The 26543-nt window shown below is 39.9% G+C and overlaps 1 protein-coding gene across 1 annotated transcript in view; it reads right to left on the bottom strand.

Annotated features, from left to right (window-relative positions):
- Positions 1 to 57: 57 nt before the first annotated feature.
- The window catches only part of LOC137291796 (dual specificity testis-specific protein kinase 2-like), a 41841-nt gene continuing 15355 nt past the window's right edge, over positions 58 to 26543 (bottom strand). Inside the window, exons 3-10 of the mRNA XM_067823326.1 lie at positions 24989 to 25037; positions 21418 to 21567; positions 20899 to 20984; positions 19268 to 19352; positions 13322 to 13405; positions 13055 to 13141; positions 7844 to 7952; positions 58 to 992 (exon numbers count right to left, since the gene is read on the bottom strand). Of these exons, the coding sequence (XP_067679427.1) occupies positions 136 to 992; positions 7844 to 7952; positions 13055 to 13141; positions 13322 to 13405; positions 19268 to 19352; positions 20899 to 20984; positions 21418 to 21567; positions 24989 to 25037 (1507 nt within the window). The 3' untranslated portion in view covers positions 58 to 135. The remainder of the gene's footprint in view (positions 993 to 7843; positions 7953 to 13054; positions 13142 to 13321; positions 13406 to 19267; positions 19353 to 20898; positions 20985 to 21417; positions 21568 to 24988; positions 25038 to 26543) is intronic.

The raw sequence follows: 26543 nt of genomic DNA, 5'->3' as shown, positions 1-26543 counted from the left end.
TTGCACAAGTGGGGTAGCCTAGCCACTTTCCTTCACACATTGCATGGATTCTAGCTATGGTCATTGTTTATTACACGGATAGAGGAGTGGAGGAGCAATGGACTTTGAATGAGTGATGGAACACGAGGAAGGAAGCTAATCATTTGTCTCACTATAGCTAGACAGAGAACTTGCAGGAGACACAAACTGTTCATCAATGGACATAAAAGATTCACATGAGCTGCGTACACTAGGAGTTGGGCTGAAGTCCCGAGAAGAATGCTGGGGTTGTGGCTTGTGCCCCACAGCTAGTAAGCCACTTGTTTTGGTATATGAGGACAGAATAGATGAGTCCAGACTTTGCTGCCTGCCAGACAACATACGGTGTCTGCGAGCCGCAGTGCTGGATTGCTGACTACAGTCAGTGTGGGATGACTGGGACTCAATTGCACATTCACTGTGGAAAGTGTCAGACTCATCACTACTCTCACTTATGGGATCTGGGCCATCGTTCCACTCATACTGAAGTTTCATGGCCACACTCTCAGATAAAATTGCACTTTTGGATCGTGTTCTTGTGTTGATTTGGGTGGAGTTCCACTTTGCACTACCATGTAGAGACTCCATGTGAAGTCTCTCTGCAGCCTTGCGTAGCAGCACTGGAGATGAGGGGAGTGAGTGACAGTTGCGGCCACACATTGCTCTGGGGCGAGATGACCCTGGTGTTAGTGGAGTGCATGGAGGAGTGAAAGGATATGTAGGAGAAGGCAAGTCATAGGTGGAAGCTGCATCACGGGATGTTCCCAACAACTTGTGACCATCCTTGTAACGTTTATGGGATGCAAAGGGATTGGACTGTGACGGCTGATAGTATGGGTCATCTCGACTCATAACTTGTCCAATCAGACGTGGTGTAAGATAAGACTCCTCCATGTTTTCAATATCACTTGAACTGTCATTGGCCTGCAGAATGTTATCCTCAGATTTCGATCTCTTGCAACCTTTCTTCCTTTCTGAAATTTTGCAAAGAAATACATCAGTAATATCTTCTCAGGTAATAGCATAACTTAGTTAACACTCTGAGTGGCATTCTAGAAGTTGGTGGCATAAACATGACAAAACTTCATGGATGATCAACACCTTATTTAACAATGGCAATGTTTCCTTATGGATTCTTATATCATTTCCATATGCTTGAAAACGGTACAAGAATCCATACCAAAACATCACCAAATGTTAACAAAACGACAAAACATGACCTGAAATGAACTATCACCTGCTCAATCGCATCACCATGTGTTGATACATTATTGCAACATGGAATCATGGAACAAATATTTCAGAACACAATATCTGAATATGTTTTCATGACAGAGGCCAGTGAGATAAGTCAAGTAGCACGGTTTCATGTCAGAGGCCAGTGAGATAAGTCGAGGAGCACGGTTTCATGTCAGAGGCCAGTGAGATAAGTTGAGGAGCACGGTTTCATGACAGGGCTACTGAGATAAGTCAAGTAGTATGTTTTCATGACAGAGGCCAGGGAGATAAGTCGAGGAGCACGGTTTCATGTCAGAGGCCAGTGAGATAAGTCGAGGAGCACGGTTTCATGACAGGGCTACTGAGATAAGTCAAGTAGGATGTTTTCATGTCAGAGGCCAGTGAGATAAGTCGAGGAGCACGGTTTCATGTCAGAGGCCAGTGAGATAAGTCGAGGAGCACGGTTTCATGACAGGGCTACTGAGATAAGTCAAGTAGTATGTTTTCATGACAGAGGCCAGGGAGATAAGTCGAGGAGCACGGTTTCATGACAGGGCTACTGAGATAAGTCAAGTAGCATGTTTTCATGTCAGAGGCCAGTGAGATAAGTCGAGGAGCACGGTTTCATGACAGGGCTACTGAGATAAGTCAAGTAGTATGTTTTCATGACAGAGGCCAGGGAGATAAGTCGAGGAGCACGGTTTCATGACAGGGCTACTGAGATAAGTCAAGTAGCATGTTTTCATGTCAGAGGCCAGTGAGATAAGTCGAGGAGCACGGTTTCATGACAAGGCTACTGAGATAAGTCAAGTAGCATGTTTTCATGACAGAGGCCAGGGAGATAAGTCGAGGAGCACGGTTTCATGACAGGGCTACTGAGATAAGTCAAGTAGCATGTTTTCATGTCAGAGGCCAGTGAGATAAGTCGAGGAGCACGGTTTCATGACAGGGCTACTGAGATAAGTCAAGTAGTATGTTTTCATGACAGAGGCCAGTGAGATAAGTCGAGGAGCACGGTTTCATGACAGGGCTACTGAGATAAGTCAAGTAGCATGTTTTCATGTCAGAGGCCAGTGAGATAAGTCGAGGAGCACGGTTTCATGACAAGGCTACTGAGATAAGTCAAGTAGCATGTTTTCATGACAGAGGCCAGGGAGATAAGTCGAGGAGCACGGTTTCATGACAGGGCTACTGAGATAAGTCAAGTAGCATGTTTTCATGTCAGAGGCCAGTGAAATAAGTCGAGGAGCACGGTTTCATGACAGGGCTACTGAGATAAGTCAAGTAGCATGTTTTCATGACAGAGGCCAGGGAGATAAGTCGAGGAGCATTTTTTCATGAAAGAAGCCACTGAGATAAGTCAGTTGGCATGTTTTTTAAATAGAGGCCAGTGACTGCTTTGATAAATTGTATAAATGTGTCTGTGATAACAGTTTTTGTCACTGTTCAAGCACTGAAGAGCAATAAGGGACGAGTTTAAAAAGTAGCATTAGATGGATTCTTCTACTCTAAATAGTTTACAAATAAGAGTAATGTAAGATGAGAATGTTCAAGAAAAATTACACTAGAGTGCATGAAGATATCTGTGACAAAGGATAATGAGGTCCTTGTTACACCTCATAGTCATCCAGTCATACATCAGTTAAGATGTACAAAGATGATGATGTTCTGGAATGATGCTTAAGATGATTACATGTACCATGAAAATACATCAGGATGATGAATTATGTTATCAGATTGTGTTGAATCATGTTGTTAGTGGTCATGATCAATAACACTTATTTATGAGGAAATATAAAACTATCTATTCCAAAATAATTGTATGTCATATTTTTAACAGTTCAGATTTTGTCTGCAGTGCAAAGACATTTGGTCCTATGGGGTTTCACCCTACCCTCCATTTGATATGTCCTTACACCAGTATATAATTTTCTGAATAAAATTGATATTAAATACTTATAATGACTCATGCTTGATTGCTCATCTCCTCTTCCCTGGTGTCTTTAGTGGAACACCTGAAATCCCTTGACGTTCCCTTCTAAAAGAAGCAGACTTAAAATACACTCACCCATGAGTAGCCTCCCTTTACCTGCGCACATGGTCAGCTGATCTGCCATGATTGTCACTCTCTCCTTGATAATGGCGCGACACGAGAATTATAGGAATTCAGCGTGCCTGTGAGGGGCGGATGGGAGGGCTTTCGTCATGAGTCAGGATAAGTACAAAATATCAATTTTATTCAGAAAATTACATATTTTTCCTTATCCTAACTCATGTTTAATTGCTTACAGAATCCGCCGGAAACGGCGGATTCTGTTGGGTGTCAAAATTATGTCCAATAATTTACCCCCTTAATGGGAACTTGTAACGGCGATAATTTGGTCCTGTTCTTCTAATATTCGTTGTAGATTCTGGGGGGATCACATCCAGTCAAATTTTGTTGACTGGAATGTGATGATATCCAAAATAACTAGCATTCTGCTAGTGACTGACGCAACTAAATGTCAGGATATTCCCATCAAGACTAGTTAGTTGTGACCCTTCTTCATGGACAAGTATCTTCCTTACAAGTACAGGGTCATAATCACTCATGCTAGTCTGTTCAAGACATGTGCATGGACTCTCCACCATTATACTCCGCAGACACAAATTGGGTGAGTTAACTCAGTGCCTTAGGGGAGCCATTAGTGGCTGTGCAAGCTACAAGAGGCCCAAATTGGTGAAAGCAGTGACGTCCTCCGTGACTATGTCTCGTAGGTGATGGTTGGCAAACACATTTTGATTTCCAAAAGCAGCCCTCCATTATAGTTGATAAAAAGCAATTCCCATGTAGCGCTAGTGTTGAGGCCAAGGCTCTGACTTCATGTGGGTTGGAGGCTCATGGAGGTTCCAATCCTGCTGCTTTGTAGGCTCTCAGTATAACAGCTCTGATCCACACTGAGATAATGTTGCGGAATACTTCCATAGGTGTCTCAGTAGATAATAATAGGGATGAACAGGTGCTTGAAACGTTGTCTTCTAGACTTGGTACATGTGATGTATATCTTCAATGCTCTGACAAGACATAATGATAAGTCTTGCATATCATGAGGTCCAAAAATTGAAGACAAGGCCGGTATGCGGAACTGTCTGTCCGGTTGACGTGGCAGTTGATTTTTTGCAATAAAATCCCATCATAGACCCAGATAGGTTGTCTCTTGGTGACTTGCATGAAACCTCATTCGATTGAAGTCTAGAGCTTGAATTTCTGACATTCATGCAGGTGTAGCCAAGGCATGTGAAAACAATGTCTTCTGAGTTAGCAGTTCAACTATGGTCCAGTCGTGCGGCTCATACACATCACTTGTGAGATGTTGGAGTACAACGTTTAGATCCCACACTGGAGCTCTAATCTGCGTTGTTGATCTTCCAACTTGAAAAGGAGCGTAGTAAGGCCAGTAGCTTGGGTACTTTAGTCAGCTTGGTCCCCGTTCCCATGGTGACGACTGAGCTGAGAGCTGCCAAGTATGTAGATAATGTAGAGCCTTTCAGACCTCTGGAATGGCATAGAGGGCATAGATAATGTGCTATCTGAGGATGTGTCACCTTCATCGCCTTGAATCCTCTCTTCCTGGCGTATGCCTCAAAGTGTTTCCACTAATCATCATACAGGGTGCGAGTGGATTTCTATAAAGCTAACGTAACTGCATTCACTGCTCTCGCTGAGTATCCTCTGTGCTTTAAACAGGTCTTGATACCGTACATACGTGAAATTGGCACGCAGATGGTTTGCCAAGCGCCTGTTTTGTGTGAGGATGGACAAGAAGATTCTTCCAATCTGGTAATTGCAGCACTGGTTGTCCCAATTCTTCTATAAGTGTTGGGAACCAATGTCTCGTTGGCCAGTAAGGTGCGACCAAGACCAGTTGTAGCCCCTTCGTCTGTTTGATTTTCTCGATGACTTTTGGTACCAGCACAGGAGGGGGAAATGCAAACGCATTTAGTCCTTCCCACAGGATGCTGAGAGTGTCTGTAGCCCAGACTAAGGGATCTGATACCAGTGACACAAAGGTTGTTGTTGAACCTTGTTGCAAATAAGTCTATCTGCGGCGATCCAATGTTTGGCTGATTAGTTGAAACGCCTCTCAATGCAGCTTCCACTCTGTTGGTGATCGACGAGGACAAGATAAGGCATCTGCCATGTTGTTGCAGACTCCTGGTATGTGACATGCTTTTATTTGGTGATTCAGACTGTTGACCATGTCGAAGAGTTGAAACATCAGGTGTAGTACAGATGGCGATCTCATTGACCCTTGCTTGTTTATGTAGAAAGCCACTGGTGAGTTGTCTGTGTGGATCATCAGTAGCATGTCTCTCAGTGTTGTCGACCAGTGATGGATAACATGCATCGCCACTTTCATCTCCAACTCACTGATGTGAAGAGTTCAATCTTACTTCTTCCAGATTCCTGCTGCAACCTCGTTGTTTAGATGGGCACTCCATCCTTGGAGAGAGGTGTCTACATAGAGACGGTTGTTGAATGCCGACTGTAACGTACAAGTTCCTGCGCAGACATTCGACTCCCCCATAGTGGGTGTGGTCTCAAGATGTCCAGTGTTGTAAACCGTCAGGACATGAAACTGTGACTCAAGAACTGCTGTCAAGCTCATGTAGCATGAAGGCATTTGCGTCGGACGGCTGTGTTGAGTGTAGTGATGGCTGACTCATAGAGTTGTCTCCTGCAATGACTGAGGCTGCTGATGAAGTCTGCGTTTCCTGACAACCCTCACAAGGGTTCCGGAGCAGTGACAATGCAGTCGGTGGCTCATTGTAGATATGTCATTCCTGCAGAGGGACAATCTCGTCGTTGAAGGACTTCTTCGTCACAGTATGTTGATTCTGCAAAGACTCAGTTGCAGACGACCTCGTCTTCGATGACAATGATGATCTAGACTTCTTAGGCTGCAACAGCCCTGTCTCCAGTGAAGTTCTCTTCTGTGGTATAGGGGAGGAGCCGCTGGACCCAAGGCATAGCCCCGGAAACACCCCTAACTGTTCACTGGAATGACTTTCAGCAGTTAATAATACACGATTACCCAAGGCTAAATCATCAGATTTAGACATGGCTAATGAAAGCCAACGGTGCCTGTCCCTCGCACGCCTGTGAACAGAACGAATTTATAAAGTAAATTCTGAAACAGATAAGTTCCTGCAAAATTCACAGCGAATAGTGAAAGAACTTACACATAGGACCAAGTAAGTGCGGGTCAACTGCTGACAGCCGTAACCTACACTGCAAAGATGATTTCATCAACTGAAACTAAGTCTGAGTTGATGAAATATGTGCTATATCAACACACAATAATCAGAAATTTAACAAATTATGATACATATATATAAACCAAATACTGCATACGACATAAATTTAGTTAAACGACCGAAATAGTGGAAAAACATTGCCGTAATCAGGACCCCAGGTGCCTCCGGCCACCCTCATTGGGCGCTGAGGAGAGAGTGACAACCATGGCCAATCAGCTGACCATGTGCGCAGGTAAAGGGAGGCTACTCGTGGGTGAGTGTATTTTTACGTCTGCTTCTTTTAGAAGGGAACGTCAAGGGATTTCAGGTGTCCCACTACTTCCGCCAGGGATGAGGAGATGAGCAATCAAGCATGAGTCAGGATAAGGAAAAATGGTAACATTACTGGAGAATGAGAAGGCTAAGCTGGTTAACCCTCTGTAAGTGCAATAGTAATACGTACAGCTCACATCATGCATCTCTTTATGCTGTCTGACGGAATTTAGTTTCTTTTGCCACAGAGCTCCTTCAAAACATAATTTGCTTTATTTGACCAATATTTCATCAGGGACTATCTGAACATCAAACATGAGTGAGTGAGTGAGTTTAGTTTTACGTCGCACTTAGCAATATTCCAGCTATATGGCGACGGTGAACATCAAACACAATACAAGAGTAATCAGAAGATGACAAATCTCCCTGGCCTCTAAACATTTGAGAGAACAAATAATATGCAAGTTATTTAAGGTTTAACTTGATTTTTTTTTTGTCGAAGTCCAAATTGTTTCTGGACATCATGAAAAATATTGATGCCAAAAAATGGTAAATAGCAAATGGCACCACTGCAAGATCTGTTTTGTTACATGTGCCAAGCCTTGTAGAAAGATATTGAAAGGATTTTACATTGGGCTCTAGAAATGTAACTCACCCCTCCCTTTTGAAACTTAGTCCCAAAAGTTTCAATGAAATCCGAGAAAATTATAAATGACAAATATCCATAAATAGCAAAAGGCACTATTTCTGCTTGATATATCAACCAATGTTCATTGAAAACTAATGAACGATTTTTCAGTTATGCCCTGCCAACAAAATGATTTCAGTCAGACAGGCAAGACGTCAACTATATTCAGCTGCACTGCATGTTGTGGTGATAAAAAATCGACCAAAGTTAACTTCCTGAAATCAAAACATACTTGGATGAGCTGCCATTGTATAAGCTCTACAGAGTTTCAAGAGCTTCGATAAGCTCCACAGGAAATCACAACAACCAAAATTTTAAGCGCACACACACGCACGCACACACTGAATGATACTGTTGAGATATAAACACCTTTCTTTTCTCGTTCCTTTTGACTTAGTAGTTCATTATTCAAGTTCCTCTGAATCTTCTCCATAGATTCCACAATTTCAGGAAAGGAAGGGCGCTTGTTGGCTTCAATCTGGAACAGGGAGTACACACATGTTAAAGCAGGACAGATATCTTACATGACTTGCTGGCTCTAAGACAGTGAGGCAACTAACTTTATGTATTTAATGGAAAATTAACACTATAAGGCTCCTTTACATGTCGGCAATGTTATAAATGACAGGCTTCTTATACGTGATCTTCATGAAGTGGTATCTTGGACTGCTTCCAAATAAGGCAATATCGTCAAACCTGTGCTTATGCCTATGGCATATATTATGCTGTAGACAATGGTTATTGTTATAAGGGTAACACTGTTTTTCAGGGCATTATCATTTGCAGAACCCTGTGGTCTTTCATTAAAAGTTCAAGGGCTCCTGAATGCCATGAAAAAGTGTCACCACTATCATAACTAAAATGAACAGAATTTTTAATAAAATAAGAATAAAAGGGTGGGTGTATATTGTTGTTAGGTGGCAGTGTATATTGTTGTTAGGTGGCAGTGTATATTGTTGTTAGGTGGCAGTGTATATTGTTGTTAGGTGGCAGTGTATATTGTTGTTAGGTGGCAGTGTATATTATTGTGGGTAGTGGTTATTGTTGGGTGGCAGTCTATATTGCTGGGTGGCAGTGTATATTGCTGTAGACAGTGGTTATTGCAGGGTGGCAGTGTATATTGCTGTAGACAGTGGTTATTGTTGGGTGGCAGTGTATATTGCTGTAGACAGTGGTTATTGCTGGGTGGCAGTGTATATTGCTGGGTGGCAGTGTATATTGCTGTAGACAGTGGTTATTGCTGGGTGGCAGTGTATATTGCTGGGTGGCAGTGTATATTGCTGTAGACAGTGGTTATTGTTGGGTGGCAGTGTATATTGCTGTTAGACATGATGTTTGAGAACACTGGCAGTTTCTGCCATGGAAATTCAAGACTTCCTTCAACCAGTTGTAAACCTAATCCTATGTGTTTCAAATTGATTATGCTTTGATCTTTTGTGTCATTTTCTGATTTTACAAATTACAAAGAAGTACTGTACTAGATGTAAGTTTTTTCTTAATCTGGAAGAGATGTGATTGAACTGTAAGAGCTTCCACTAAATTGTCATTGGTCAGTCTAGAGTCATAGGAAGGACTGTACAGAATTTGACAACATTATGTGCAAAGACAACAAGTGTAGATAGAAGTCAGCGCAGCTCACCCTGCTTCCCACTTTGGGACATAGAAATGACTGATATTGATAAATAATTTGATCAGCAGTTCACAAAATTTTAAACAATCCATGTAGATACAGAAAATATATCACATGTTGACCACACCAAGGAAATAACTAATCTAGATACAGAGAATAAATGACACGTTGACCGCATCAAGGAAATAACTAATCTACATACAGAGAACAAAGCACATGTTGACCGCTTCAAGGAAATAACTTATCTAGATACAGAAAATAAAGCACATGTTGACCGCTTCAAGGAAATAACTAATCTACATACAGAGAACAAAGCACATGTTGACCGCTTCAAGGAAATAACTAATCTACATACAGAGAACAAAGCACATGTTGACCGCTTCAAGGAAATAACTTATCTAGATACAGAAAATAAAGCACATGTTGACCGCTTCAAGGAAATAACTAATCTACATACAGAGAACAAAGCACATGTAGACCGCTTCAAGGAAATAACAAATCTAGATACAGAGAATATATCACATGTTGACCGCATCAAGGAAATAACTAATCTAGATACAGAGAATATATCACATGTTGACTGCTTCAAGGAAATAACTAATCTACATACAGAGAACAAAGCACATGTTGACCGCTTCAAGGAAATAACTAATCTAGATACAGAGAACAAAGCACATGTTGACCGCTTCAAGGAAATAACTTATCTAGATACAGAAAATAAAGCACATGTTGACCGCTTCAAGGAAATAACTAATCTACATACAGAGAACAAAGCACATGTTGACCGCTTCAAGGAAATAACTAATCTAGATACAGAGAATATATCACATGTTGACCGCATCAAGGAAATAACTAATCTAGATACAGAGAATATATCACATGTTGACCGCTTCAAGGAAATAACTAATCTAGATACAGAGAATATATCACATGTTGACCACATCACGGAAATAACTAATCTAGATACAGAGAATAAAGCACATACTGGTACATATGACACAAAGAAAGACCATGAAAACATCACACTTTGAATAATCACATTTTGCAAATAAATAGCACATGGCACATCTGTGGGTCATGATTAACTTGTGTATTCAGTTTGGTGAACCTTGCATGTATAGTTTTGGTAAACATCAAACATATTTTGCACTAAGTTATGTTTCCATGGCAAACAACAACAAAACAAATTCTGAAGCAAAAAAATAAATAAATAAAAATAGCAAGAGGCACATCTATGGGTAAGGATTAACATGTGTGTGAAGTTTGTTGAACCTGGTATGTAAACTTTAAGAGATATGCTCTGAATGCAGTTTGGGGACGGATAGACGGAATGAATGCTGTATACCCCCGTTACCTTGTAGCGGGGGCATACATATGGGATAGATCTGCTGTACAATATTCATACTGCATGTTTCTGTGAAAAAAAAATCAAAGAAAGGTGGGGATGGGGTCACTCCTCTTCTGTTCCAATGTAGATACAGGTAAGAACTGCCCTTCCGCAGCCCTTGCTTGCTATGAAAAGCAAACTAACAGGATCATGCGATCAGGATTGGGTTGCTTGATGAATGTCATTGTGTATATCAATGCTGATGATCAATGGACTGTCTGCCCATGGTCAATTATCTACAAACCAATATCTCATAGCTGGAACATTATTGAGGGCATGTTCTGTTTTGACTATAAAGCAAACACAATTCCCCTGATGACTCCTGTCTGACTGAACCATGCACTTCGCTACGGAAAACAATGTAAATGTTTCAGCTTATCTGTCCTGTTCTGGCCATGCATCCTGTATTTTCCCCATCAACTACAAGAATTCATGCTGGTCAACTACAGGACACCCATACCTGTCAACTGCAGCAAAACTCAACAGTAAACTACATAACACAACCCCAAACTAAAGGTGAAGTAAACTACACAACATGACACATCTTGTTTTTCAATGCTTTTTCAAAAAACAAGATGGGCCAGGCGAGCAGATTTTATTTCTAAAACATACATTTTATTTTGTATCAAAAACAAGTTGATTTCTATGGAAATTTACACCTTTTCTCCCACAGAATATCAAACGAAGAAGTGTGATAAATTCAGGAACATTTTGAGACTCAAAGATGCATTTACTCTAATGTATAGTGCGGTAATGAGAAACAAGAATTTTTATAAATAGCCTAACATAAGCTACTGAAAACAAAGACAAACAGACAAGAACCACTTGTGCTCTTATATTAAAAGAGGGAGAACAGGTTGTTACAAACATCAAACTGACTGTAGTTTTGACTTAAACTTTGATACACATTCTAGCTAAATTGTCTATTCTCGCCTCTGACTTGGCTGTAGTGATTTGAATGCATACATGTTTGAATGGCGTATATCTCTACATCCATCCCACTCCTGCCGCCAGTCCTATGAAGATACATTGCATTAGTTTTTCATCTGTCCAAAATCATGTCACCATAACATGTGAACATTCAAATGATATTTGATGGGTAAATAAGATGTAATATACACAGGCTGCTTGCCTTATTATCATGCTGTTATTATCTGATATTTGTTGTACTTATGTATAAATGTAATGGAACATTCTTCAACAATAAGCTTGTTTACTAATTCTTAATCACTTATGGTGAATGAAACATGGTTCAGATATCCACTGGCCAGGTATACGTCTACTTCCAACTGTTAAGTAGTTGCCGACAAGTGAGAGAGTAAAATTTTGAATGGATATGGACATCCAAGTAAAAACTGGGTATTTATCGTTGTGAACAGAGTAACTTTTTTGTGATATGAAAATACAGAATAAATGGAGAAAAGTAAATTATTGAAATACAAAATTAAGTACATGATTGTATAATACATTATTAATGATATGACACATATACATACAAAAGTAAAGTTAAGTTTTGTAACATAATAATAATTATAATGAAATATTTTGATAATTTTTTGATTATCGAACTGTGTTAGGTCGAACATGTTTACATTTACCAGTGGTTGTTTATATGTTAGTACTCATGGCACAGAGATAACTATTGGTACAAAACATTTGTTTTCAATTTCCTGTTAAGTTAAAGGGTGTACTATATACATAACAATCAGGTTGATGTTTCACCCTTAATCGTTTGGCATTGGACTGCAAAAAAAAAAAAATCATCTATTTTTCTTGCTCTTATTCCGAAAATATATTTCCAGATTTCAGTTCCCACTAATACAGAATTGGCCATCTCCAATGTCAGTTTTTATATCTTATTTTATGGCTGTTATATATGAAGATCAAGATAATTAGTATAGACAGTGGGGACCCTTTGACGCAGTGCCAAATTACCAGCAAATTTGCATGGGGGCTGGGTGGGGTGGGGGAAGTACAGTCCTCTCTTAGACTCATTAAAGACACTTTTCATCTGCAAAAAGCTGACAATGATGCTAAACACTGAAATGTGGCTTTCAGATGGTATGAATCTAGAGATTTTCTACTGATTTGACAGTCCCAGCTGAAAATATATGAAAATCCGACGTAGTCATAAACCTCAGGATACTTCTGAATAAGAAAAAATAGTGTTCTCATAATAAAGTGGATATCCATAAAAATCTTCATCCTGATGTATTCTAAATGCCCTTCAAAGACTTAATCATAAACATGAAAAAGGATGGGGAAGAAATTGCCCAGCTAGGCCAGAATCTCCTCCTTTTCATATAAGAACAAGGGTGTGAAAGAAGTACCCTGTAATTTAAAGCTGATTCAAGGGTGGTGAAATTTTGGCCTAGGACAAACTTTCCCTGAAGAAGATTAAGTGTAGGGGGAAAAGGTTTGGCCTATGCTAGTTTCCCCAGGGATAGTTTATCCTAGGCCAACGTTTTCCTGGGGAAGGTTTGGCCTCATCATCATCATCATCATCATCATCATCATCATCATAAGGTGAACACATCCGTAAACTAGAGGATGTCAGAACTACCTGGCAGCACTTGAAGGCAAACTGTAAAAAGTCCAGTGGGCAGTAGATGACCTTTTCACTGAAGGCGACATAGTCCACTCCAAAGTTCTGTGAAGAAATCAATTTCAGTTTGCAATTGGTTGGTTTCCATTATAAATGATAATAATGTCTTGCAACTGGCATCTTGCTCAAGACCAGACGTTTTCATACATGCATATGATATAATGTTCTTCATCCAGTGGTAAAAGTGAGTATCATAGTTCTTGTAAGGGGAATAACTCTCCATACCTTTGTGCGTGGTAGGTTGTCTGGATCAGAGTCTATACGTGCAGTGATCTCACACAGAATAATACCATAAGAAAATACATCAGCCTGAAAAGAAAAATCAACATAGCACAACATTGTTTTCACCCTAAATTCATTACAATTATCAATATAATTGTATCCAGGTGTACCCGGTTTTTGGACAGATTAGAATACTATACTATCGCGTGGATGAATAAATAAAAACAGAACTCCAAACCAGATTCTTATCTTCAGATTATTGACTTAGGGATCAAATCAACACAATTCCCGATCTCAATCGAGTCCTCGATAAACAGTGTGGCCATTGTTCAGCTGGGAGACTCCTGATCGATGAGAGTGACGTCACCTATTTTCGGACACTTGATTGGTCCATGCGTCAGAGGGGATCCCCAGAATGTACGAAACGTGCGGGACACTGTTCACGAAAGAAATCGGCAAAGCCGACATTAACAAACAAAACATGTCCAAATTCGAAGTTCTGTTATGAACATCAGAGCACTTTAGAAACAGCAACATATTTAAACTGGCTGACAATCTTTCTTTCACTCCTCTTTCTCGTTGTGACATGGACACCAGAACTTTGAATTTCAACGGACTGTTTTAACGAGAGTGCAAAACTGTAGGTGGATCCAGTGTTTACAGCTAGGGTGTGTGCAAATCCGCCCATTTCACAAAAATAAGTGAGACAGTTTTTCACCTCTAAAGGCTGAAATAAATTACACTGGCAACAAACTTCGTCATCGTCATCACTGATCTCGGAGTCGGAGTTGCATATGTCAACTACTGGTGTTCAGCGTCTGTTCTGCACGGCAATTCTTGAAGTAGTCGAGCTCTTGAATACCGTCGCCGGTATAAAATGAGACTTACTGACAGCCTTCTTATTGAAAGGCCCGATTCCACATTTTCTGAACAAGGCTTGTAAATTTGCAGGTGTAAGAGCCACTGAATACACCTTGCAACCCAAGTGACAAATGGCATGCTTCTCAACTCCTTTTGTGGCATGTTCTTGCATGTATTTATGTCTGATATTCCAATAAATCCTCTCAAATGGACCAAAGCAACCAACATCCATTGGTTGAAGTATGAGAGAAGTATGCGCTGGGAGGACAAATATCAAGTGCCGATCAATTGCCCATTCACTCAACAAATCAGACACGTGCGACTCTTGACTGTCATACAGGATCCAAAGTGGCTTTGCGGCAGTGGGTTGAATGCTGAATAGCAGGAAATGTTCAGAGAGATATTGTCTGAAGATTTCGTTGTTGGACCATCCAGAATTGCTGACAGTTCCTGCTGTACCAGGAGAACAACATCCTAAAAGTTCATCCCGCATTTGCTGACCTTTGAAGATGAAGTACAGAGGAATGACATTTCCAACTGCATTGCCGCACCTAATTACCATAGTGGTATTGGACCTTGGCAGAGAGACAGACACTGGAACATCCTGACTGGAGGATATAACTTTAGGAGGTGTATGGTTTTCCATCAACCCCTTTTCATCTAAGTTTTATATTCTCTCTGGACTATTCGTGAAATTAACCCTGTCCATTATGACTTCCAGTTGACTGTAGTAATTCTCAACAGTTTTTTGAGATGATGCTTTGGCTCTTTGGAGGTCCAGTGATCTGGGCTTACTTCAGGCCACCTTTTCAAAAGTCCATGAAACCAATGAAGTGACAGTGGTTTGTTGTCATCTTTCTTACCCAAGCTGACCGCAAGATCTGATGCAATAGTTGCAACATCCTGTCTTGTGTAGCCGTATCCAAAAGATGACACACTCAATACATGTTGTACCAACATCTCTTCCTCATCCCTAGATAACAAAGGCTCTGGTCCCAATGAGTTGCAAGACATCTCAATCCTTTCACTAACCCTGTCATGGAAAGTGCTTGAAGGTATGTTAAAAGTTCTAGCAGCTTATCTGATGCTCATACCACCCTCAGTCACAGCATTGTATGCCTTTGATACTGAATCATTGGAATAATTCCTGTAATTAGACGTGTCCGGCCTAGGACACACTTGAAAGTGGAGTTTCCTTCCTTTAACGTCACAGGACTTTTAGTACAGTTTGTCAACATAGCAGACGACGCACCTCTCAGATTTTCACAGGCGTTGTTAATCAAATACAGATGTTTTAAACTGTTCATACCTTTACAGAAAGTATCTAGGGATCAAGTAAGGTACAGATGTTTTAAACTGTTCATGCCTTTACAGAAAGTATCTAGGGATCAAGTAAGGTACAGATGTTTTAAACTGTTCATGCCTTTACAGAAAGGATCTAGGGATCAAGTAAGGTACAGATGTTTTAAACTGTTCATGCCTTTACAGAAAGGATCTAGGGATCAAGTAAGGTACAGATGTTTTAAACTGTTCGTGCCTTTACAGAGAGTATCTAGGGATCAAGTAAGGTACAGATGTTTTAAACTGTTCATGCCTTTACAGAGAGTATCTAGGGATCAAGTAAGGTACAGATGTTTTAAACTGTTCATGCCTTTACAGAGAGTATCTAGGGATCAAGTAAGGTACAGATGTTTTAAACTGTTCAAGCCTTTACAGAGAGTATCTAGGGATCAAGTAAGGTACAGATGTTTTAAACTGTTCATGCCTTTACAGAAAGGATCTAGGGATCAAGTAAGGTACAGATGTTTTAAACTGTTCATGCCTTTACAGAAAGGATCTAGGGATCAAGTAAGGTACAGATGTTTTAAACTGTTCATGCCTTTACAGAAAGTATCTAGGGATCAAGTAAGGTACAGATGTTTTAAACTGTTCGTGCCTTTACAGAGAGTATCTAGGGATCAAGTAAGGTACAGATGTTTTAAACTGTTCGTGCCTTTACAGAAAGTATCTAGGGATCAAGTAAGGTACAGATGTTTTAAACTGTTCGTGCCTTTACAGAAAGTATCTAGGGATCAAGTAAGGTACAGATGTTTTAAACTGTTCATGCCTTTACAGAGAGTATCTAGGGATCAAGTAAGGTACAGATGTTTTAAACTGTTCGTGCCTTTACAGAGAGTATCTAGGGATCAAGTAAGGTACAGATGTTTTAAACTGTTCATGCCTTTACAGAGAGTATCTAGGGATCAAGTAAGGTACAGATGTTTTAAACTGTTCATGCCTTTACAGAGAGTATCTAGGGATCAAGTAAGGTACAGATGTTTTAAACTGTTCATGCCTTTACAGAGAGTATCTAGGGATCAAGTAAGGTACAGATGTTTTAAACTGTTCGTGCCTTTACAGAAAGTATCTAGGGATCAAGTAAGGTACAGATGTTTTAAACTGTTCATGCCTTTACAGAGAGTATCTAGGGATCAAGTAAGGTACAGATGTTTTAAACTGTTCGTGCCTTTACAGAGAGTATCTAGGGATCAAGTAAGGTACAGATGTTTTAAACTGTTCATGCCTTTACAGAGAGTATCTAGGGATCAAGTAAGGTACAGATGTTTTAAACTGTTCGTGCCTTTACAGAAAGTATCTAGGGATCAAGTAAGGTACAGATGTTTTAAACTGTTCGTGCCTTTACAGAAAGTATCTAGGGATCAAGTAAGGTACAGATGTTTTAAACTGTTCATGCCTTTACAGAAAGTATCTAGGGATCAAGTAAGGTACATTCTCAATAATTTGGATGTTGTACTTACGTTAGGAAGTTTTACTAGAAACATTTTGCCGGAGTGACAGACGAAGTGATACCTGTGCTGTCGGCACCTTTGATGACATCACATTTCTTGTTATAGCGCGAGAAATCACGAGTAAAATGGCTGTCCGAAATAGGAGTCGTCCAAAAACCGGGTACGGTGCGTGGACATATGCAGTTAATGAGAAATGAAAGAAACTAACCATAAACATTGACGAACAGATTATTTCTTTAGTGTGAGTGATCATGAATCAGATAACATGAAAATAGAAAACTTTAACTTTGAATTTTAATCTCACAGAATGTACTCTCTTTTGTGAGAAACAAACTGTAAACAAAGTTTCTGATCTCCCTCTTGAACCCCTCGCCCCAACACACCCCACTGCACCCATTCCTGGACAGCCTGGCAGCCTCCTGAGAAACATGCAGCCTGTGCTCTGATGAGTCATGTGACTCTTCCGTCCAGTCATTCTCGACTTGAAGCAATTGTCATTATCTATGCAGCAGGTTTGCCGTGGAGGAAATCCATCAAGTGAGACAGAATAAGAAGTAATTATAAAGATACAATTTACAGCTAAACCTGTCATAGTTTTAAACTAATCCTATCTAACAGGCTGAACTTATCCTATGGTTGGACGGTGGGCCACACATTGTCCTGTGTCTGGGTGGTGACATAATGATGATGCATAAGGATTACAATCTCCTGAGTGACTGCATAACTCCTGTACTCCAGTTGTTTCTTCAAAACCACTTGGCTTGCTCAACACAATAACGCCCAGGGAGCGGGGCCCTCCTGGGTAAATGTTGCATTCTGCCATACATTTGTCCAAAAACAAATGCAGAGCTCAGCATGTAGACCACCCCAATATCCAGGACACCCATCAAAGTTCTTCAAAATCATCTCCTGCGATCATCATAGAGACAGAAAGCTGTTTAACATTCGGCTCTGAGCCACATCAAATGACCCTTGTACCTTTCCACAAGTTCAGTCAAGAATGTGCCCGGCAACTAGGAGTAGAACATATCGAAATCCACTGGCATTCCACTGATACGATTGCTCAGCAAGTAGACGTCAGAGAGTATTAGTTTTGATCACCTCTTCGTTGGTGTACAAAAGTGGCTGTTCAGTCTATGATGAAATCGTATAAGGTGACTGTACTGCAATGCCCCAATGTGAAGCAGATTTAATGCCAAGAGGAAAGTATAACGAAGATGAATAATGGAGTTCCAAATATCTTTTTTAACTTTATACAAGGTAAAATGGTCTCTGCAAACAAAGTATGTTACCATCTGCATTGTTGAGTCAAGTACAGTCGCAGTGCCAGCACCAGGGGACCAAATTGATGTCAGCGACATACTCTCAGTAAGTGACTTGATCTTACTGACATTATCTCTCAGGTGGAAGAACTAGATAGCCACAGCCTTGCTGCTTGTAGGTCAAGAAGATGCATCCATGAAGAGGTGATGAGTGGGAGTAAACGGCATCAAAATTGCTGAACGTTGATTGATGAAGTCTGAAGAGTCAATGGATGGATCTATGATGATGTCGTCTCCGGTTGCTGAGCATGCTCGAGGGCTGATATGGTTAAAGTTGGGTTGAGGTAGAGTGACGGGCCTGAATCCTCCGATGTCTACTTATCTGTCCACCAGACATCTAGATCAGGGATTTACCTTCAGTCCTGTATTTGAGTGTTCCTGGGACTACAATATGGGACATCCCAGACATTTAGTAGTTTATTAATACTATATTGTTATACTGGCATAATTCAGGGACTGTTATTGTATGATGATCATTATCATACAATTGTATCCTGATCATTACCACATTGTAACAGTAACTAAGTTCAAAACTGTACCATACCTCAGCTATTTACAAACTCAGTGATAATTTATTATTACTTGATTCGAAATTTTAAAAATGTATTGAAATTGTTTCCATGACTATATGGGCTCTCAGAAAAGTACGAGGGTGTTTGGAAAAATAACAGCATGTCAGCACTCTAGTGCGACAAGAAAGAGAATGACTGGACAAAGGAGTCACATGACCCATCAGAGTACATGCTTCTCATCAGGCTGCATGCTTCTCATGAGATGCCAGACTGTCCAGGAACAGGTGCAGTGGGATGTGTTGGGGAGAAGGGTTCAAGACAGATACCCAAAACTTTTACTGTAGACAGTTTGTTTTGACTCAACTGTAAATCACAAGAGAGAGAGAGTACACTCTGTGTGACAAGATAAGTTTAAAATTATATGTAAACATTATATTTCTACATATGTACACATAAGTGTTTTACCCTTTCATTATAATATAGACCATTAAGAGCCTCAGGCGCCATCCAAAAGGGTGAACCCACCACTGGTAGTCGCTGGTTGTCATTCCTGAAATAACACACTATATGTCAGAAGACACAAAAGTAGTGCAAATCTCTCTCTCAAAAACCTTAAAATCAGATCACAGAACAGTGTTGGTAAATATGTTCATTTTTATTTTAAAGAGGCAAGAACTGATTGATTTGAACATATTTTATGAAGACAAGAAACATATCCCCAGCCCCCACATGTTTGGAAGAACAAACCATCTGACAGTTACTTGATGTTTTTTTTAGACGAAGTCCAAATCGTTTCCATGGAAATAATGAAAAATATAAATGCCAACAGCAAAAGGCATCACTTCAAGATCTGCCTCATATATCTGCCAGGTTCTGTTGAAAGACATAAAATGGTTTTTGAGTTTTACTCAGAAAACAAAGCCCATCCCTCCCTTTTGAGACTGAAGTCTGAATCGTTTCCATGGAAAATGGGAAAAATACAAATGTCAAAATTGTAAATGTAAATAGCAAAACAAACCACTATGGGGTCTAGCTCACATATCGGCCAAGTTTTGCAGAAAGATATGAAGAAATTTTCAAGTTGTGCTCCGCAAACGGAGCCTATCCCTCCTATTTCAGACCAAGTATGAATCGTTTCCATCGAGACCAAGAAGAATAAAAATGAAAATAATCTGTATATAGCAAAAGACACCACTTCAAGATCTGTCTCATATATCTGCCAAGTTTTGCTAAAAGATATTAAGAAGTTTTTGAGACCATCCCTCCTTTTTCAGACCAAGTCTGAATCGTTTCCATGGAAAATGGGAAAAATAAAACTTGTAAATAGCAAAACAAACCATTATGGGATCTGCCTCACATATCTGCCAAATTTTGCTGCAAGTAGTTTTCGATTTGTGCTCCAGAAATGAAGCCTATCCCTCCCTTTTGAGACGAACACAAAATCGTAAATCATCAAAATCTGTAGATAGCAAAAGGCACCACTTTGGAGTCTGCCACACATATCTACCAAGTCTGCCACACATATCTACGGTTACTAAGAAGTTTTCAAGTTTTGCTCAGGAATGAAACACACCCTCGTTTTTTAACCATTTCATGGAAACCAAGGAAAAAAACCACAAAAACCTGTAAATTGCAAAAGACACCACTTCATGTTCTGATTGATGTATCTTCCAAGTTTTGCAGAAAAATATTGAACAGTTTTTGAGTTATGCTCCTGGAAACGAAGCCCACCCCTCCAATTAGACAGAGACCAAAACATTTCCATGGAAAACAAGAAAAATAAAAACGCAAAAAAAATTGTGAATAGCAAAAAGGCATAACAATAGGTTCAGTTCATCTGCCAATTTGGTCTAAACATATTGAATGGGTTCTGAGTCATGCTCAGGAAACAAAATGATTACAGACAGACGGATGGGTGGGCAGACGGACAGATGAGGTGACAACTATATCCCTCCGCATTACTTAAAAACGCACAAGTTATGCAACTTAATTTTCACTTCAATCAAATATTTGCCATTGTTGGCGCCAATAACCTTTCATATACATTTGCCCTTTAAAACTGTAGTACATTCAAATGCAAGGCACAGTCTACCTACAGTGGGTCGGGTATCTTGATGGATAAACCAAAATCTGCAATCAGTGCTGTGTAGCGGCCATTATCATGTTTCCGCAACAGGACATTCTGTGTCAACACACAAACAAAAGACATCTACATTTCAATGAATTAGAAACAGTTGAAATTCTTCCACTTTTAATTAGTGATAAACAGCTGAGCAAGGAAAATAATCCTCAGTCACGCAAATACCTTACTTTCACATCAGCATTACTTTACAGAAATACATAACGAATCCTTGGTTCATTCAGAGAGAAAACGATCTTGGTATACAGTATGGATAAATTTACAATACCATTCATCCGCTATCAGTAGGCCTTATCTGACACAATTGCTAAACACCATCTTTATTTCATTTCCTACAGTATTTGCAGGAACTAAGTCATGATACTTCAGTCAATCCAAATTGTTTCTACTTTGTATATCTTTTTCTCTTGACAAGATTTTCTACACAGTCAAGTTAGTAAGGCTCGTCAAAAGAACACAAGATGAGGAAAAATACCTTAGAGGTGAGATCCCTGTGGAAGAAGCCCCGTGAGTGGAGATAGTTGACACCACGTGCTATGTCCAGCGCCAGGCTGATCCGCTGAGTCCAGGGTAGCTCCTCCTCCCATCTTGCCAACAGCTGCTCCAAGTTCCCGCCATTGATGAACTGAAATGTAGAGTCATCACTGCTCATACTATGTTGGAAACAAATAACATTGATCCTGTTACAATCAGGATTTTGTTAGCAACATACTGTGGCAATGTGTTGAGAATGTTTCCATAGGAATGAATGTTGTTAAATACTCAAGTCTTTATGACAAACAATCAAAAACACTTCCATATGTTTATCCAGATCAGGATTATAAACCCTAAGAAGTCAGCTACGAATACTATTTTTCATGAGATACATGTCGACATCAGTTACTTTCTAACTTTGTACACAAATCTGAGGGCAGGACATTCACATTGTCCATAAAAATCATCATCTCACCCCTAGACATAAATTATGAACAGTCCCTGAACAGATCAATAGCTTTGACTGCTTCCATTTACTGAAAATCATGTCTGTAGAATACAAAGTATCTTACATGCTCTATTTACTGCAGAACAAATTTGAGAGTGAAGTGTCTGAGTTTAAGAAACACCCTACAATGATTTCCCTACAATTAAGTCAAGTACATCTCAGGATCCAGTTCATAGAACAAATATGGAAGTTACTGGTCTTGGCTCAATCAGTTCATTTACCGATACACTTGGCTCTCTGTTTATGGTGTAAACTTCTGATATCATGATCAGTGTCTGGGTACAGTTGGAGCTGGTGTCAGCCTCCACCAGCAGTTATCAAGATCAGTGTCTGGGTACAGTGGGAGTGGGAGCTGGTGTCAGCCTCCACCAAGAGTTATCACGATCAGTGTCTGGGTACAGTTGGAGCTGAGTGTCAGCCTCCACCAGGAGTTATCATGATCAGTGTCTGGGTACAGTTGGAGCTGAGTGTCAGCCTCCACCAGGAGTTATCATGATCAGTGTCTGGGTACAGTTGGAGCTGAGTGTCTGCCTCCACCAGGAGTTATCACGATCAGTGTCTGGGTACAGTTGGAGCTGAGTGTCTGCCTCCACCAGGAGTTATCACGATCAGTGTCTGGGTACAGTTGGAGCTGAGTGTCAGCCTCCACCAGGAGTTATCATGATCAGTGTCTGGGTACAGTTGGAGCTGAGTGTCAGCCTCCACCAGGAGTTATGTGTCAGCCTCCACCAGGAGTTCTCATGATCAGTGTCTGGGTACAGTGGGAGCTGAGTGGAGCAGTGTCTGGGTACAGTTGGAGCTGAGTGTCAGCCTCCACCAGGAGTTATCATGATCAGTGTCTGGGTACAGTTGGAGCTGAGTGTCAGCCTCCACCAGGAGTTATGTGTCAGCCTCCACCAGGAGTTCTCATGATCAGTGTCTGGGTACAGTGGGAGCTGAGTGGAGCAGTGTCTGGGTACAGTTGGAGCTGAGTGTCAGCCTCCACCAGGAGTTATCATGATCCTGTATACAACTGGATATGATGCTGGACCTAACACGGTCAAGTAACCACTTCCTTCAGTCTGTCAGCTGTCTCACACATCTTGCTGAGTAGGAAGTCAACAACTTATACATAGGAACAAGCACACTCTAAATACACTTTATACACTTCATACAATCCACCATGGTGAAATGATGAAAACAACACCAAACAAGCATTACTCCTATCAGTGCATGTTACATGTTTTACAGACAACTGGATTGGCCCTCTGTGTAGATGACGCCCTGGCAGACTTTACTGGAAAAAAACATTTACCACACTTATACATAATATTGACAGTTTTAATATTGAAACTGGGCTGATTCTGATGAAACACAAAAGTACACTGTATTGTGATAACTCATCAGTAAATACATCCCACATGCAAATAAGACCTGTTTCTGTGGAAATATGATGCAATGAAGTCATTCTGGATTGAAAACCCATGGCAGTCAACTGGGGAAAAAAAATTTTTTTTTCAGAACTGTACCTATTTACAGTTTTTGGTTTTATAAATTCTGAGTCTGTTGGGCTTTTGTACAGTCCTACATGTTAACACCAATGGCAAACCTTGAGCCATACATCATCAGAGAATTTCGACAATGTTTACAAAACCTATTCACTATAAATAACCATGACATGTCAAGAACAATGCTACTACAAGAAGGAATGACCAAACCTATTACAGGATTACCAAAGCAGTTTATCAACCAAGATTTATCAACTAACACAATTAAGGTTTTGTAATGCCCACATGAAGGTAAAACTAAGTATATTTAACCTTCAGGCAGTGATTCATTTCTCAGTGTCCATCCTCCAAGTCTTATTCAATGGTCAGCCTCTAAACACATATCATTTCATTTACACAATTTCATTTTGTCCTTTCCCAGAACTGAGATATGAAGGCAGATAATTATGGCAGAAAAATGATCGGAATATTCCTTTATGGTTTACAGAACTAACAATGGTGAATCAGATTAGCCCATTTATGATATAGATAGCAGGTAAACTGGTGTGTGGTGAAATGCTGTGAATACCACATGTATTTTGTTGTGGAGGTCAATCTTCTGGCTGGCATTCAGTCTAGTTGTAAGGAGGTGGTGGTGGAGAAAGCAGGTACAGCTGCTGATGCCAGCACTGGAAACAACTGACAAACTTCCTTATTGCACACACTACAAGCTCCAACTACAAACTGGGTCAGCATGACCTTGTGGCTGTACCACCGAACAGCTTCCACAAAGTGGCAAGTAGTACACAGTTGGGTATATTTGGAAAGCTGACAATCAACATCAGTAACAACATGTTTCCTTGCACACAGAGAATGATTTCAAAAGGAATTTGTCATGTGTACATATAACATAAGAAAACCAAAATAACTGCTTGATCACATTCATTATAAAAATATTTCATAGTTGTGTAAGCTGCATCTACTGAAATCTGAAATTTTACACTTGCAGGCGATACCCATACAACAGCACAAAAGAGACTGAGTATCACATTCTAGAACAAGACTTGCTTCAATTACTTCACAAACTCTGACAGCCCAGTCGTCAGAAACCTGGTCCTTACAACTTAACTAAGTTGGTACAAAATGAATCAGTTAACTCCATACTCCACAGACAAGAAAAGATGCATTTAGATGATATTCCACAGACATTATACATTCTCAGATTGTTACAATTCCAGACAAGGTAATCTAGACAGCTTTTGTGTTTTATAACACTGCTCACTGACATTGAAAAAACTTGGGGAAACCTTACAGAATTGCAGAAAGCTGAATTACTTCATAATGTTTCAAATGCATCTATTTGTGCACCTGAGTAACTGTAACTATACTGCATGTATGTTGTAAAGACACCACGTCTCATTTCACATTGGATGTCTTTAGGTGTGCTTTTTAAACACTTCAGAAAAAAATTACCCACAGAAAAAAATAACACATAAAACCTCAGGTAAGTGTCTCATGGCCCTAAGCAACACTAGGTAGTTTTTGATACGTTTGTTAAGAGATGCAGTCACTGGTAGGGTATGGTGAGTGGTGCGTACCTCTGTCAGAGCATGTAGCTGGCCTTCATGAACACAAACCCCAAGAAACCTGCAACATAACAAACAAACATTCACAAGTCATCACATAACAGTCTGATATGTCTTAGACTTTATGGACTCATCAAGATAACAGGTGTACAGTGACCCTGAGAAACTACAGTATTTTTGTCATAAAAGTGCACACTGGCAATTATCTTACCTCACACATAATTGTCCTTTTCTGATTGGCAAAGACAATCAATGTTCATTTGAATTAAAATCTCCCCAATAAATTGCACTCAAAAACAAATAATCGTAAGTGACACCAACCATCATTATTTTCATTCGATACTGCAAGATTTGTGACAAGGGTATAGCAACAGCTCAGGTAACAGCCAGGTAAGCGAGAGGCATTGGCAAATTTGTCCCCGGACGGTTTATCCTACTGATTGACTGATTGACATTTTATGCACTTGATAAATTTCTTAAATGTACATATTATGCTGTTGGGGTTCAAGAGCAGCAATTGAAAACATTATTAAAACAATGTCTTCAGACACGAGTGCCCAGGAAGGAGGCTTATCAAAATCTATGCAAATTGAAAAACTTGATTTGTTTCAAAAACAACTGGTTATACAGCAAGAATAAAGACTTATCATCTCGCATATTGCAAAAAGAAATGGAAACTCAACATTCCCTCTCAATATCAAAATACCAACTCTGGAAATTGCTTCATAAGTTCAGATTTTGGTACACCAAAGTTTGCGTGAAACAGATTCTTTGAAGATCAGATATTGTGCGAATGAGAATAATTATTTATGCACCATGTGTCGAAAGAGGAAAGAGGGGTTTGAGCCTGTTTACCTTGATGAGATTTGGGTGAATCATTAAAATCAACAAAAGAGGACCTGTGTATAAAAATTGACCAATATCTGAAATCACAAGGTCATGATTTCTTATGTTTGCCTCTTTTACCATTATGATTTGAAACCAAATGAACTGACCTGGGGTATCATCAATTCTGACATTACCCAGAATAACAAAACGCTGAAAATGACAAACGGTCAAAATCTAAGTTGTTTCAAAGGCATTTAGAAGTTGGAGGAATCAAACTAAAAGTGCTTTATGGTTCAACTTCTTTATTATACAAGGTCACAACGTTTCGAGACAGATTGGGTAACAAGATATACTGGTTTCTATTAATTGATGTACAGGCTTCGATTGATCGATTTAGTTTTACCCTCACTTCACCTGAAGAAGAGACTAGAATCCGCCTCGAAACGTTGTGACCTTGTATAATAAAGAAGTTGAACCATAAAGCACTTTTAGTTCGGACAAAATCTAGTTAATAAATCCATGGCAAAGATTTCACAAGACACATGGAAAAAATTAGCTGAGAAAGTTGAAAATGCTGTGGAGCATCAGTACCATAGGGACTTGTATTGCTGAAAAGGCATATGTTCTGGTCAACAAGCGTACATTGATATCCATATACAGCCGCAATTCTTACTGAAATAAAGCCAGATAAATTCCCTTTCGAATAAATCCAAACTTATCAATATCAGTGCAGTATGTA

This window comes from Haliotis asinina, chromosome 7, assembly GCF_037392515.1.
Source record: "Haliotis asinina isolate JCU_RB_2024 chromosome 7, JCU_Hal_asi_v2, whole genome shotgun sequence".
In the NCBI taxonomy this organism is placed as follows: domain Eukaryota; kingdom Metazoa; phylum Mollusca; class Gastropoda; order Lepetellida; family Haliotidae; genus Haliotis; species Haliotis asinina.
Note: the sequence above shows the minus strand (reverse complement) of the source record. Positions and strands in the feature narration are given on the sequence as shown.